The 17,011-nt window shown below is 48.9% G+C and overlaps 1 protein-coding gene across 1 annotated transcript in view; it reads left to right on the top strand.

Annotated features, from left to right (window-relative positions):
- LOC146802463 (glutamine amidotransferase-like class 1 domain-containing protein 3, mitochondrial) overlaps positions 1–17,011 on the top strand; it is a 30,884-nt gene that overhangs the window by 3,553 nt on the left and 10,320 nt on the right. The window contains exon 2 of the mRNA XM_085620435.1: positions 8,341–8,512. Coding sequence (XP_085476561.1) covers positions 8,341–8,512 — 172 coding nt within the window. The remainder of the gene's footprint in view (positions 1–8,340; positions 8,513–17,011) is intronic.

Raw genomic sequence — 17,011 nt, 5'->3', positions numbered from 1 at the left:
AGAAGTTTCTTGCATCTTTCAGTTGCAGGGTATGTAATAAGGATTTTGGGCACCAACTTTTCAGTACAATTCTAGACCTGTGGATACTCTGCCAGGAATTACAGCAGTGTTGCTACACGGACTGACACTTTGCTGCCCTCTTGCCTTGGTTAAGAACTGGTCCTGCAACTTCATCTTGACCCCAGAGTGACTCCCTCTGCTGGCCTCCTGATCTGAGACTCTGGGGACATGACCGCTTCCCCCGCCTGCCCAAGTGGTGCCTCTCCGGTCCTGGGCCCATGGTGTGGCTCTTAAATTAAGCTTTTGGTCTCTTGCGACTACAAGCGGGCCCATTTGCACAGACTGCGCTGCTTGCACTGAAATACAGCACAACTGCCTCCAGGGAGTGCCTATGTGAGGCTCCAGCCTGTCTATGGTACCTGGCCTATTCACATCATGCTGACAATCTCCCCCCAATGCTCTTTCTTCCCGTGACCCTCTCCAAACTGAGCTAGACTTAGACAAACTTGAAGGAAAATCTTCAGCAGGACTAATCTAGGACTGTATCTCTAACCCGGCGCTCCTTCGTGGTTGTACCCCTACAGTGTCCATGTCAATTCTTAGACATTGTAAGTGTAGTAAAGCCATAATTAGTGTATGGTGTGGGAGTTGGGTCATTACAAACTCCGCAGCTCCATAATGGCTTTACTGAAACTGGGAAGTCTGGTAGCAAACTGCTCAGCACTTTAAAATTGCACTGATGTCCGTGTGGGATTTAATGTAAAATGCATGTAGAAGGCATCTTGGAGATGCCCCCTGAAACTACCAGCCCTGATGTGGTTCCTGAATGGCTGCCTGTCACTTGGCACCACCAGACAGGTTTCTGGATCCTTTGGGTAGAGGACCTCTGCTCTCTGGGTCCGGAAACAAAGCTCATCCTGCACAGGTGTTATGCCTCCTCCAGGATGGTCTGGGTCCATAAAGGGGAAGCTTCAAAGGCCTGCCTTTTGCTGCCCCTACAACTGTCTTGCATCGGTTCTGGCCCCTGCTTTGGGTGGGAGAATCAGCAGGAAAACCAAGCTAGGAGAGGTGTGCCCACATTTGCTAACCCCACCCTCTTACACACCCCTTTAACAGCCCTATATTTAGTATTGAGGGGTGATCCTGAACCTTGCCGCCTCAGATTAGAGGAAGAAAGGACCAAAAAGCTGTGCTGACCCGCGAAGCAGGACACCACTGATTTGGCCCCAGCCCTACTGGCCTGTCCTGACTCAGACCTGCCTACAGCAGAAACTCCGGTGTCCAGCAGCTCCCCCATAGCCCAGAGGACCTTCCCTGCGTTAGTCACAGATGGTCTCCTGTGAGCACTGGATATGCTGAACAAAGACCAAGCACAGAACCTGGATCCAGGCAGCTTTGCACCACTCTGCCCCCATAGCGTCACTTTGTGTCGCAATACCAGGAGGTCTCCCAATGATCTTGACCAGGGATCCTTGAATGCTTCAAGCTGACACACGCAGCTTCAACCTGAAGGGTCCCCCGGCCATGTCCGGAGCTGGTAAAATGCACCACCAAAAATCAACCCTGCACCTGACACCCTTCAGCCTTGGGTGGCTCAACCAATGGTGTGAAATCATACCCCAAGAACCCAACTTGCCTCTCCTGCAGGTAGTCTCCTTCAGGAAGCCTCCTTGATCGAACCTCCTGCACATTTTCCAAACCAGAGATCTCCATTGCAAGACACAGGGCTCCCGGCGTCTTCTAAGCACTCTGTATCCAGCCACCTCCATGCTGCTTGTGGTGCAGCTCATGTGCTGATCATTGGCCCCTGCAGTGCTGATATTAATCACAGGAGCCTTGCTCCCACACACGAGTGGCTGGCTCGTAAGCATCCCCTGACCAAAGGCCCCCATTGGCTAACATTAGTGCCCTGCACCCAGCTGCCCCAGTGCCACTAGTGATGCAATTTGAGTGCCAAACAAACTTCGGGGAACCTTGGTTCTAACCCACAAAAAATGTTCTTTCAGTTAGTTTACTTACCTACAAACAAATAACCCTCTTTTCCCTATAGAAACCAATGTTATGAGTTTTTTTTTTTTCCTAAAAATGTCTGCACTGTTTCTGTATGAAAGAAAAGTAACTGCTTTAACCTCTTCCGTGCGTCGGACGGCCCCTGGCCATTTGACTTCACAGTGGGCATGTGCGTCGGACGGCTGGGGGCTGTACGATTCGTGCATGCGTATAATTCGCCCGCACAGCGGGGCAATGTGCGCCGCATCAAAGCGGCTAAACCGAAGTGTTGCATTCCTTTGTATTGTAGGATCTACAGTATATCTAGGCATATCACTTTGGGTAGTTTATGTAACACAAGTGATTTCTATGCATGCTAAACTGTTTTAAAAGCAAATGCAAACCTGCAACAATTGAAAATTCATTCTCAACTATTTCCTTGTAAAGTTTTTGTATTTGAAAACACATTTCACTTACCTCTGCCAGGTCTTGCTTGGTTCTAGAAATAAAGTATAAATATACCTTTGTTGGGGGAGGAGCCAAGCGCCGGAGCAAGATGGCCGCTTGATCTCCGGGCTCCACGATCGCCGCTCCTGGGACCACATATCCTGTTCATGATCCTGCCCTCAATACCTCGCGTGGAGGTATACTAAGATACGCGGTGCCGGATCCAGCAAGTCCGGTGATTGTGCCCCCCTGCACGGCGAAGTTATCGGTGCCGCTCGCCGGGGCCTGCGTGCCAGCCTCAGCCGGGGGCTGGGGTTCGGAGGGAGCCGCGGGAAGTGTGGTGGAGGCGGCTGCGCAGACCGGAAGTCCCCGGTCGGAGTGGTGCCGCTCCTCGAGATGCCGCTGGCATGGACCGGACTGCTGGCGGTCTCCTCCCCCGCCCCCCCTCCCGTGACATCTGCGGGCCGGACGGCGGCTGTGTGGTGCTGGCGGCGCTGACGGACAAAGTCCAGCGATAACTGTGCCGGTGGAGATAGCGCCCCACGGAGGGAATATGCGGACTGCGGATGGTGCGCTGGCCAAGGGCCTGAGCTGTGCAGCTGCTGGAGGCCCGTCCCCCCCTCGACTGTCGGTTGCTGGGAGCGCGCCGGCCTGGGGGTTTAAGGTGAGGATCGGTTGGCAGTGCAGGCGCCGGAGGTGGTGTGCAAAGCCGGAGAATCGGGTATGAGTATGAAGGGAGGTCCAGGCGGAACAACGTCCGCATCCTGGGAGTGCCTGAAAAGTCAGAGGGGCCCGCACCGGACCTCTTTGTGGAAGATCTGATTCTCAAGCCGAAGGGCCTGGGAAAATTCTTCACCATAGAACGGGCGCATAGAGTCCCAGGTGGAGACCCAAGCCCGGAGCGCCCCTGCGTCCTTTGATAGCACGTGTTCTTAACTACAGAGACAGACGCTATCCTGCAGTCGGCCCGCGCGTCGGCTCCACTGAGATACCAGAACGCCACGTCTCCTTTTTCCCGGACTTCACCCAGCTGGTGCAGAAACAACGTAAGACTTTCCTGACAGTCAAGAAGCAGCTCAGGGACAAAGGGATTAAGTATGCTATGATGTTCCCGGCGCGTCTGCGAGTTGAGTATGAGGGGAGGGCCTGGTTTTTTGACACCCCTGAAATGGCCGCAGACTGGATGGACAGCCGGCGCGCTCATGGAGCTGGAGGGCGCTGCGTGGGCGAGGAGGAGGCGATGCAGGAGCAGGCCTGAAACCGGAGAGCGGACCAGTTGACAATGTAATGGTGGTCAGGTATGGGGTTCCTGGACCCCAGAGGGGGGGCACGGTCGGTAGGATTAGGACATCACAGCAACGGACTGCCAAGAGACACTATGGGACATTTACCTTAGAAACCTTGGTCCTGGGGGTGGTGGCTGGGCTGCCTCCTCGGTACTACATTTAGTTATCGTTAGAGATAGGGTATAGGGCGACAGGCACTCTGCCAGTTTGTTATGGGTGGACCCAATCGGCAGGGGTGCAGGGTGGGGGGGTAGTTGGGGGAAGCGTGTGCATTGTATTAGTTGATTTTGTTATTGTAATGTGTTTTTCGACGACGTCAAAGTGGCTAGCAGAGCGGGAGCGAATTCCGAAACGACATGGCGGGGAGTAACAAAAGGGGGCTGGGGGGTCAAATTCCTCAGTTGGAACGTTAATGGGCTGGGATATAAACTAAAACTGGGGATGGTTAGCCAATTCGTCAGGAGGCATGCCCCAGATGTAGTCCTCCTACAAGAAACTCATCTAGTTGGAAACAAATGCTTGGCCTTGCACAGGGGAGGGTATAGAATGGTGGCGCACTCGGGGTTCACGACCGGGTCAAGAGGGGTGGGTATTATGGTCAAACTCGTTCCCTTTCACGATACAAGCCTTGTGGACTGATGTCCGTGGTCGGTATGTCGGGATATCGAGCCTGTGGGAGGGGAAGACGGCCACATTGATCTCTGTATATGTCCCACCCGGTTTGCAAGCGGACACTCAACAACCTGGGCTCCCTTTTTTTTTAACATTTCCGCTGGGTATCCTAGTATTGGGGGGGGGGGGGGGGATTTCAACGCTGTGGTAGCCGGGGAACTAGATAGGCGTCCGCTGCGAGAATTGCGACCCTCCAGATGTGGCTGTCTCATTTTCTAGACACAATAGGGTTGGTGGATGGGTGGCGGACTCTTAACCCCGACAGGGCGCAATATACTCATATTTCAAGCGCGCATCAGTCTATCGTGCATTGATTACACCTTAGTCCCAGCACCGCAGGCCCATGCTATCCAAGAGATCCGTCACCTGGGCCGGGGAATCTCCGATCACTCCCCAGTGTGGCTTCGAATGGAAATGGGTCGCACCATTTGTAGGCAAGATTGCCCCAATTAACCCATGGTACCTGAGAGATCCGAGCATCCGCACACAAATAAAAGCTACAGATTACTTTCGTAAAATGGGGGCTCGGTTGACTCAGCGCAGACCCTTTGGGAAGCGTATAAAACAGTCCTAAGGGGAGAGGTTGTTTCGTTGATCGCCGGTAGCAAAAGGGCCAAACAGGCGGATCTGGTGAGAGCGGAGGAGGATGTGTTGAGGTCGGGTGAGGAGGTGACCCAGGGGGAGAACCCGGAGGGTCTCCACCTGCTGAAGTTGAGGCAGGAGGAGTTCAATAGCATAGCCAAAGAGGGCGCTCGAGCGCAATGGAGGGGGGTTCAGAGTAGAGTGTATGAGATGGGAGACAAGGCCGGTAAGTTGATAGCGTGGCTTGATAGGAGGGAGTGGGTGTCACGACTGGTGCCCGAGATACAGGGAGACGACTTGGCTCCTATTACTGAGCCGCAGGCTATTGCAGACGCATTTGCGGATTATCACCAATCGGTGTATACTGCCTCGGGGAGGTACTCGGAAGACAAACAGCGCGTTGTTAAGGGACATAAGACTTCCCGCACTATCGGCTGATAATGGGGCATACATGGAGTCCGCACTGACGATGACGAGGTGGCGCAGGCGGTTAGAGGAGTGCGATCCAGGAAGGCCACGGGCCCGAATGGTATTCCCATTGAGCTGTACAAGCTGAAAGCTCAGGCGCTCGCCCCCCATATCCGTGCGATGCTGGAGGAGAGTAAAGAGAGGGGAGTACTTCCATATGACCAGAGGGTGGCTAACATAGTTGTCATCCATAAGGAGGGTAAACCTAGGACGCATCGCGCTGCGTATAGACCGATATCCCTCCTAAACGCGGAACCTAAAATCCTGGCAAAACTGTTGGCCACACGGCTGATTAAGGTGATTAATACACTTGTCCACCCAGACCAATCAGGTTTCATGCCACACCGGAATACAGCGCTCAACCTGCGCCGCCTCCACGGAGTACTGGGCCGAACATCAACCATACTGGAGCCGGCGGCTCTGGTTTCATTGGATACAACCATGGCATTTGACATGGTTGAGTGGCCTTATCTGTTTGCAGTGTTGGGCAAATTCGGATTTGGTCCGGAATTCCTGGGCTGGATCCGTCTCCTCTACTCCGGCCCGATGGCCAGAGTGATAGTGAACAACCGTGGGTCCAGGGACTTCCGGTTAAGCAGGGGCACTCGCCAGGTGTGCCCCTGTCACCACTTCTCTTCGCGCTGGCCCTCGAACCGTTGGCAGCCTGGATTAGACAGGATAGATCAATCCGGGGACTGAGATGGACCAATGAATGGGAGGACAAGATCTCCCTGTACGCGGACGACATCCTACTCTGTCACCACTCCTAGGGCGTCGCTGATCTGTCTATTGGACGTGCTGGCTATTTTTGGTAGATATTCGGTGTTTACGGTTAATTGGTCCAAGTCAGTACTTTATGTGCAGGCAGTGATACCGCTGAGTTGCCCAATTAAAATTGCACCGGAAGGTTTCCGATATCTTGGGATCTATGTCACCTTGGATGCGAAACTGCGCTTTACTCATAATCTGGTCCCACCCCTGCAACGGCTTAAAACAGATGTTGTGTGCTGGAGGTCCCTTCCTCTCTCCATGTTGGGACGGGCGGTCCTCTTTAAGATGATGGCCCTCCCTCGCTTCTTGTATGCTCTCCAGAACACGATGGATCTGGTCCCACTGTCTTATTTTAAAGAAATTGAGGGACTGCAGAGGACGCTCCTCTGGGATGGCAGGCCCCGGATCGCGCATTCGAAGCTGACCTTGAACTGGTACGATGGGGGTATTGGTCTCCCAGACCTTAAACTATTGGGCATCACAGCTCGTGGCGATCAACCACGGGGTATATTGTAGCCCAGATGACCCCGGATACGCACTGGACAAGTGGTTGCTCCCGGGGGAGGGGACTATAACATAGCTTTGTATGCTAGACCCGGTAGATTCCCGTTGAAAGGCCCTACAGCACATGCTGTCCAGGTATGGCATGCGGTCAATAAGCACTTGGGTTGGGATGGTAAGCTCACGCGGGCCATGCCTCTGTGGAACTCTGAGAAGCTGGGGAGCCTCTGGAAGTCCAAGGGCTTTGATAAGTGGGACCTAATCGGGATATCGCGCGTCAAAGACTTCTGGGGGAAGGATATGGTTCTGCCGTTCGCATCTCTTCAGAAACAGTTTAGAATGTCGGACACTGAATACTATGGGTATCTCCAGGTCCGCCACGCGTTAGTGACGCATGTTCCTAGGGGCGAGAAACTACCGGAGGCCTCCCCACTGGAGGACAGAGTGCTAGATGGGCATGTCCCAGAGAAGACCATTTCCCTAATTTATAAGAAGTTAATTAACAATATGAAAGATCCACTACAGATCCTTAAGGGTAAGTGGAACAGTGCTGGATTAGAATTGGATGACGAGGACTGGCAAGAGGCAGTCTCCTCCCCGAGGGTAGTGGCTAAACAGGCCAGGTTGAGACTAGTGCAGCTAAAAATATTGCATATGACATGTATACCGGGGCCCGGCCTGGTCCGCATAGGGCAGGCGGAAAGTGGGGAGTGTAGGCGGGGGTGTGGTGAGCAGGGGACCTTTATTCATATACTGTGGAGCTGTCAGCGAATAGAAGGGTATTGGAAAGGGATACATCGCACAATGCTGACAGTGTTGAGAGTTGAGTTGCAGCCGGGAGGCGCGGAGGTGCCTGCTGAATGTCTGGGAGCCTACGGACCTTAACACGTACATTCAGCAATGGGCCACGCTGGCGTACATGATCGCAAAAAGGAACATTGCACAGCTGTGGGGCGCCGTCCGGGCACCCCTTTTGGGGAGGTGGAAAGAGGACCTAGACTGTTGCATGTTTAGAGAAAAATCGATGTTTGTAGCTAGGGGGTGCCCCGGGAAGTGGAACAAAATATGGGGAGCCTGGAACCAGTATAGAGGGAATATATGTCCCCCCCCCACCTTGCCAGCGAACTGAGGATGAGGCTATGGAAAACCCCTAACCGCCAGGAAAGATGCTTGTAATTATTCTTGAAATGTAAGACTCAAATCTGATTGGAATTGATGTCTCCTGCTACTATGTCCTTTATGTATGACAGTCGAAATGGTTTAATAAAAAGAAATGTAAAAAAAAATATACCTTTTTGTTATACTTAATTGGTCTGGATTCTGTCAGTGTGCCGTCAGTCTTGAGTGAATATTTAACACAACCTCTTGATAAGCCTAACTGCTTTACCACTACCACAAAGAGCTGTTAGTGATCATCTAATTTAGCCTCTGCTATACCTCTGAGGATCCACTGTACTCTGTGCCCACTATACCTTATTTTGGTATAGTCTATACAGAGCCAGCTTCCTACACCTAATCTGAGATTCAAATAGCCTGCTTCGGACATTTTTTAGTAAATTGGAGAGAAGTTGGTGTTTAAAAGCTAACGAGCCTATGTGGCTTTAATGTTTTTTTTCTTCTTCAGGTAAAAATATTTGCCCCAAACATTGACCAGATGCATGTAGTCGATCATTTGAAAGGAAGTCCTACAGAAGAGAAGAGAAACGTCCTTGTTGAAAGTGCCAGACTAGCACGTGGTGATATTAAAGATTTGGCAGACATTAAAATTGATGACTTTGATGCTGTCGTTTTCCCTGGTAAGTCTGTGCACTGCAAACATTAACTTTGTAGTTTTCTGAACCCAATTAGCTATTGTATCTTGGCTTTATGAAATTATCAGTATTACATGCACCGTTGTTGGATAATGCGTGGGTTTCATCGTTTACCACTTATGGAAAATGCAGGTATGCTTTGCTTTCTACCCTTTTTAAAGGTAAAGACTAGCTAGGATTTTGAATTTCCTGGTTGAGAATGCTAATGTTAAAGGTTGTAATGTGGGGAAGAATGTTTCAACTAGTTAACTTATTTGCACTAACTTCCCATTGATCTTCACACCAGTATTTTACTTTTTTTTTTGTTTATTTTTTTATTTTAACATTGAAAGGTCTGCATAGCTGTATGTAGTAAAACCTATTGGTCCAAATGAATTTCCCTTTCTGCTGTAACTGTTTAGTTCCTACCAATCCATAGGATCTGCGCATTGTTTAGACAACAAACTAAGGGCTTGGTGTCAAGACTGATTCCAGACAGCCCCACAGGATATGTTGGCCTATAGACCATCCAGCTCCCAGTGCCGCCGTAAGTACTCCTAACCTACTAGGGAGCAAATAGTTTCTGGCCACCACTAAACATGACAACCCTGACCCCCTTGGATTGTGGAAGCAGTACAGAACCTTTTGCTCAGTCACTCATGCTTATTTATTCTCAAATATACAGAGTATGCACAGTGGGACCTTTTCAATAATATTTATTGAACTAATGTAATTTCATAAAATACGTGTGCTGCAATGATTAGTACACCAAAGCAGATAAACGTGATTACAAGCACCCAAAGTGTAAATAGTAGATATAATTCTACTGTGGTGCTTAACAATGTATAAATGCAGGCATATAAACAAGGCAGTAATTAGTGGACTGACACTATGCAAGTCCTACTTTAAGTGTACCTAAAGTGTGTAGGTGTAGAGCCAAGAATACATCCACCCAGGGGATGATCCAACCCAGTTAATTAGTGAGCGGTGTCCAGTCTGACCAAGGGGAGGTCCTTCACTCTATCCCATCAGATGTCAGAGCGCTACATGGTGATTTCTCAGCATGCAAGGACCCACCGTCAGCGGTAGTACCTCCTAATCTATCGGGATGCTAATTTTTTTTTATAATAGAAAGCAGCCTTGCGAAGTTCACCTAGATTAGTTGAGTTATGGATATGTAGATAGCCCTGTCTTCCCTGTGGATGACGATAGTGATGTCCTTTGTACGTAGTGCGAAACAACTTTGCACATGAGGATCAGTGTGTTGCGATAATGTTGTGCGAAGCTAGATGTAAAAAGTTTAGTTTCAGAGAAACTAATCCAACATGGTCGTGTGTGCAAAAGGTCACAGCTGGAACTGTTATTTGTGAGGACAATGTAAGAAATAGGCTGCTTCGCTACATGGGCTGAACTCTGAATATAACCTAACCAGTCATCTTAATTTGTCTAAGTAATTTTGCATGCACCATTCTTCCATGAATGGGCTAACTTTAGTTAATCCAGAAACTGATTGGCTGAGAAATTGCTTTCCCATGTCAATGACACAGCAGATGAGCATGGTCTGTCATGAAGTGCGGTTCGGTGTATTCGATCGTGAGGTAGGGCATTATCTTCGAATTTTGACTACTGTGTGGCCATTGGTTGAGTACATGAATGTGGTGCACTGATTCTTTGAGAACTTCACAATACTACCTTCTGAAAAATCAAAGGAGTGATTAAGCCTTCAACAGAATGAATCTTGGCACGTTATTAATAAAAGCTTAAGTGCTGCATACTGTGCAGTTTTATAGAGGACTTCAGCTTTGAGGTGGATCACTTTTTTGTGACCTCACGCTGTTTGTGTATCTTTGCACTTGCATATACTCTTTCCAACCATGAAAGAGTTGGCTAGACGGCAGATGTGCTGCAGCAATGCATTTGTGGAAAATCTAACGTGTGCACAGTACAGGCATCCTGTGCTTTACTTAAACTATCAGAAATGAACTGAAAGCGACTTTCTATCCTGGGGAATGCAATTGATTTGCTTTGAAACTAGTGTCTGCTGGTCTTCTAACGTGTGTTGCTTGGGGTGCAAAATGCAATAAAACTACTGTTTGAGGCTGCATGATACTTTACTTGGAAAGCAGAGGAACCGCGAGCATGAGAGCAACGCTGCTGATTGGGCCCACCTGTATCACTGACAGCGAAGTAGCTGCGGCAGTAGCTGCGGCAGCAGGCTGCAGGAGCCCTCCAGGCGCGATTTCTGTCCACCCTCCTCTCCATTGCAACTGGACCGCCGGACTCCTCAGATTGCCGGATCATCGCAAACACCAGCCGTCAGCCGGCCATCAGCCAGGGGAGCCCGCCATGTTCAGTCCGAGGCGAGAGCTGTCACAACCCGCGTGCACAACGGAGAAGGAGCTGTGTGGAGCCGCGCGGAGCCCGGAGCCTCAAGCTCAGAGTAGAGTCGTGTGTGGAGCGAGGAGCAAGGAGGGGCGAGGTGGTCCTGTGGCAGGCCAGCTTGGGGTCAGTTTCAGGTTGGTGGCCACTGTGACCCCACTAACCCCCCCGCACTCCCCACAATCCCGTCAAATCCCGCCAAAATCAGAGACGTGGTGGCGGCTATCGACGGCTACCCATCACGGGCCCGTTCCTGACCACGGTCACGGGTTACGACCACGACTCTGGCCACGATAACGGAGAGGGAGCGAGCAACACCGTGGTCGGCCATTGCCAGGGGACGCCGGAGGTGTCGGAGCGAAGCCTGATCCGGGGCCTCGAGCCAGCCCACAAGCTCGAACTTGCACCGGTCCTAGCTCTGGTCCCTGAGACTCCTGAGGCCTCTGAGGTCAGAATCTAAACCTTTTTTCTTTTTCGTTTGAATACACTTGAAAGTAAAGAACTGCTAGAGCAGGCGCCACTCAACTTAACAACTCAATAACTCAGCAATCACTTTGCTACCCACTTAAATTAAAGGCGAAATCAATGTCCCCCTTCAATTAAGTCTGTTTACAGTGTTTCCATCGATCTGGTCCACCACCAAGCCACTCAATCGCAACTCCTTTGGACCACCTGGAAGCTTTTCAGTCAGTCATTCAAAACACAAATTACATTAATAAAAAAAAAAAAAAAAGGAAGGGCGCTTGGAATGAGGTCAGGACGAGTAAGGAAAGCCCTGGTAAAACCGCCAAAAAGAGGAGCAAACAACACGGACTTCTGCGAGTTATTGGCATCCTCCCCAAAGATGTCAACACCACCTCATACATTAGTAACTACAAGGACAACCTCAGATCCAGGGCTTGCACATGCCCACCCAACGAGTGAGGAACCAACACCTGGCTCTACAAAACAATCAAATCCAGCAAAAAACAAGGTCTCCCTAAGGGACTACTTCAGGTCTATAGCTCCAGCCACAACCCAGAAGAGTGCCACAGGTACACAGAATAATCAACAGGTACAGGCACCCGTTCAAGTAGCCCTCGAGCCACGATCACACCAAATAACGGTTCTCCCATTGATCCACAGGGTCGATGGAGGACCAACGGATTTAAGTCAACAGAGCGCCTCCTCAATAACAGAATTTCCTAGCAAGGATGCCCTCGAAGCCCAGGACTCCATCCAACCACAACAGACTCCTTCTCAATCTTCAGTTCAACATTCAACCTATTCAGATCAAGTTTCTTTAAAGGCAACAACCCACAGTAATGCTGACCCTTCAATCACTCAACTACTTTTAAACCCAAGTCTGCTTTCTCCGTCTATACTTTATTCCTCAGTTAATCCCAATCAGGACAAATCACAAAAGAGTCCAATAGCCACTTCATTACAGGCAAGGGCCCTTTCACAAGTGGCCCTTAACAACTCAGCTCAATCCGAATTAGACCCCTGTTTGAACAGAATGAATCAAGGGGCGGCATCTGAGCAAGACTCGATACCTGAAGACCCAAATATTAACATCATAAACACCTCTTTGGACCTATCTTTCTTCAATACCGTGCATAAAGAGCCGGACAGGCAAAAAACACCCCTACCGGCCAACCCCAATAACTTATGGTCCCAATTATTACAAATCTTCCAAACAACGTCAGCTGCTTTAACATACCACTCAGACAAGATGGACATGCAGGTACACTTGCTAAACACGCTTGCAGTGTACACCGCCGGGATCGACCAAAAACTGGAGGCACTTAACGCTCTCATTAAAAAAGCCCAAGCACAAACACAGCTGGTGCAATCAGTGTGCTGCTGTTCGCCTATCATAGACTCTCTTTCATCTTTACCCCAATTTCTCTCAGCCGTTTTAACGGAAATAAAGAAACCCTCGGTGTACAAGTCACAAGATCCTCCCAATCAGGCCATGAGTCAGCCACAGGACTCACCTTGTCTGATAGTCCGCTCCAGCACAAAGTCTCCCAACCCAATCGACACAGCAGCTGCTGAACCAATTTTCATTAAAACATTCAAAAAACCAAATCGCCTGTCGAAGGGAAAAGAAAACGAAAAAGCCGTAACAAACTGACAATCGGCCTAACATCTTTTAACACGAGTAATCCTCCCAGGGACGAGGCAGCCCCCTTAGGTAATGCACCATCAACAACACCAATACCTTCCTCGAAAGGAGAATGGACAAGTCCTCAACCCCCGTTAAATCAGTCACTTACACAGACAGCCTCCTCAACCCGGCTTAAAAGGCAATCCGCAACATCCCAAGATTTGGAACCTTCTATTCATTCATCAACTCAAGCAAAACCGGTCTTCATACAACCATCACTTAAGCACCCAGTTTCGGGAGTTGCTCATCAGAGCCTTGCATCATCTCAAATAACTGCCCAAGAATTCAGTTCACTTCAACCCCTCACCGGTGCCAACAAAAGTAAACCATGTACACAAAGTATTGCATTAGATTCTGGCTGTAAAAGAGACCTAAACTCAGCAAACCATTGTAGTTTGGAGCTCACAAACAAAAACCATGCTCCACACTCTGTAAACACAAATCACATGGAAAAGTTCTCTTTTTCACCCACCATATCTGTATTGCCAAGAAAGTTCTCTAAAGCAAACTCCAAGCAAAGACAGCCAGCAGCGGCCAACAAGTCTTGTGAGTCCCAAAACAGCACTCAAAACACCAAATTGCTGTTCACCCCAGAATACACCTCAAGGGGCCGCATGACATTCTTAACCGAGGAAATATATTAAAACTTTTCAAATCATTACCAGACCTAAATCCTCTTCAATCGGTGGATATAATTGCTATAGAATTTATTTCAAGCACTGGACCCAACACGGGCGAAGCCACTCAAATAACGTTCTTAACGTCCACAATTCGGGATCTAGTGCTGACCAAAACCGACCAGTTCAAAACATGGGGTATTATAAAAACAACCCCGAGTGTTCCTCGTTATCCCTCAATATTCGAAACGAATCAGGCATGCACTGTAAGTTCCTCCCTAGCCCCTTATTCAGTACTGAGGTCTGCCAGAGGCAGCTCGCCCAAAGGCAATCCTGAGCCAGCAAATAACCAGCGAAACAGTGGCACTGCAGACTGGTCATGGTTGCCGGGGGCCTTATCCCGAAACCAGACCGACTGACCCATAGTTAATCACAACCTGACAATATGTTCTTGGAACATTAATGGATTCGGCTCGGAAAAACAATCTCCAGCAATAATTGACTCTCTAAAAGAATACGACGTTATCCTTTTACAGGAAACCTGGGCAGGAGAAAGTATCCCAATAGTGGGCTTCTTGGAGTTTAGGACACCCGCCACCAGGCAGTCCAAGTTCGGCCGCCTTAAGGGTGGTCTCTCGATCTATGTATCAACAAAAATATCAACAAGTGTCAAACAGATCGATTTTGCAGAGGAATGGCTCTCTGGAATAACCCTGGGAACCTCAACTATTGACCCTCAGTTGTTTATTCTTAACGTCTATAGCCCCCCCGGCACCACAAAGAAAAAATCCAAAATGGACAGTTTGATCAATTCCATCTGCGATCTCATCAGCAAGTACGGAAGCACACCAAGTATCATCTCGGGTGATTTTAACACCAATCTATTTTGTAACCTCGTAGACGACACATGCTTGGACTCCCCAAGAACCCCCCCACATTTTCTACCTCAGGCAATCCCCGCCGGGAACAAATCATCAAAACTGGGGGAATATGTGGGATCACAGTTTAACAACTTGGGATTTACTCTATTGAACGGGCGATTTTCCTTCGACACTCCACCTGCATGGACTTGGTCAAATGGCAGTTCCCACTCCTTTCTGGACTTTACCTTGGGGAGCAGAGAAATACTGCCCAGGATCAAGAGCTATCAAATTGCCCAACAGGGAGACAGTGACCATCGGGCCCAAATAATAACACTATCTTCTGGTGACTCACATCAGGAACTGGCTCATACCCACTTAGGCAGCCATTCAGAGGATCTTAAGCGGCTAAAGTGGTCATTCTATGGCCCCATCTCTGATAGAAAAAAGTAGAGTTTTGCTACATCAATCTCGAGACACAAATCTCCATGTGGTCAGCGGCTGGGCCTCTCTTATAAATCTTCTTCTCAATGAACTTCCCCTAAGGAGGGGCCCGAGAAATCAAACCTCTCAATTCTTCATCTCAAAAGCCATAAGGAAATTAAGAACCGAGAGGAATCGAGCACTCCGTCTTTCAAGAAAGTTCCCCAGCAACAAAATCTACTTTAATAATTACAAGCAAGCGCAAGCCCTATTCAGAACAACCATTCAAAAGGAAAAACTAAAGGTCTCGGACCGATATTGGCTGAAGCTCATCCACGAAAGTAAAAATCCCAATCCGAAGCAATTTTGGTCCCTAGTGAACAGGAGTAACCAAAGTGTAACCGGACACTGTAGCGCAAACATCAGCGAAGCAGACTGGAGCAAGTTTCTATCTCTCCATTTTGGAGACGTACACAACAAAGTTGGCCTCGATCTTGCCAGTCCAGCAAGCCTTAAGTCCCCCTTCTTGAGTCTAGAGAGCCAGGGGCGAGCATTGCCCGAAAATACACCCTCAGAAGACTCGGCAAAAAAGGACCCTACGGAATGGAATGCCACTCAACCAGAGCCCACGGTGTTGCCAGCAGCATTAAAAAATAAGATCTCAAACCACATAAGGAAAGCAAGAGTGGATGGAGCCCCCGGTCCGAATGGTCTCCCCCAAGCAATGTTTAAATCCGACATTAATTTATGGTCAGACTATTTGACCCCGCTGTTCCATTATTGCAGATTAAACACTATCCCAGAATCCTGGCGAGGAGCAGTCATTCACCCGATCCACAAAGGTGGAAAGCCGAAACGAGCCAAAAAATTACCGAATGATAGCACTTCTCGACGTGGAGTCCAAGTATTTTGCAAACATCTTACTAGAGGAGCTGCAGGCCTGGGTCGAAACAACTGCGCGTCTCTCCTTTAATCAGACAGGCTTCATAGCCAAAACTGGGACAATAACTAATCTGCTAACACTAACAGTTTTGATAGATAAAGCAGCATGTCAACACACACAGCTACATTGCTGCTTTGTAGACTTCAAAGCAGCCTTTGATCGCGTTCCCAGAAGCCTGTTATGGCAGAAACTTAAAACATGGGGATTACCACAGTCTCTCCTACAGGCAATAATTCAGCTCCACACTGAAACTTGGATTAAAATCAAACTGGGCGAAGGCCGCCATGTTTCCAGGAAGATCCAAACAGCGACTGGCGTTAAACAAGGCTGTGTGTTGGCTCCACTCCTGTTTAACCTTTTTATATCGGACCTTTCCCCAGCACTTGATAGAGTAAATTGTCATCCCCCAAAACTCGATGGGACCCGCATTACCAACTTACTTTACGCCGACGATCTGGTGCTATTAAGCCACACAAAAGTGGGTCTACAGAGGTTATTGGACGAATTGTTACCATACTCGACAAAAAATCATTTAGAACTTAACCTGTCAAAAACCAAAACTATCTCCTTTGGGGAAAAAAAAAGGACAATAGAAAGGTGGTTCTTCAATAAAACAAAGCTGGACTCAACCTCCAGTTATAAATATTTGGGCAGCTTCCTGGAGGCAAGTGGCTCCTTTGGCAAGCACAAGGAAGCATTACAAATAAAAGCACTCTCATTAGAGGTGGCCGCTGCAAAACTATCAAACCAGCTATTAGGTCCCAGTCTTACACCTATGCTGAAAGTAATGAAAGCCAAAGTAATCGACGCACTAACATATGGTCATGAGATCACCAAGGGCTCAACCAGTAAATTAATAAATATATTAATTACAAAAATCTTCAAACGAGCATTCCAGCTGCCAAAATCTGCATCGCCAGCCCAGGTGAGATTAGAACTGGGACTCCAAGATCACCTCGGTGTGGAGGCAGGCGCCTTTGTTAAACTGTGCCATAGACTGCGTCAGGCCCGGGAGGGTTCTTTGGAGGCGCGACTCTGGCAGGAAATACAGAAAGCCCACTAGTCAAAAGTACCAACAATACCTGGATCACAGCTTACAGCTTTTAGGCGCAAAAGACCTATGGGACTTAA

This window comes from Triturus cristatus, chromosome 8 (genome assembly GCF_964204655.1).
Source record: "Triturus cristatus chromosome 8, aTriCri1.1, whole genome shotgun sequence".
Classification (NCBI taxonomy): Eukaryota; Metazoa; Chordata; class Amphibia; order Caudata; family Salamandridae; genus Triturus; species Triturus cristatus.
Note: the sequence above shows the minus strand (reverse complement) of the source record. Positions and strands in the feature narration are given on the sequence as shown.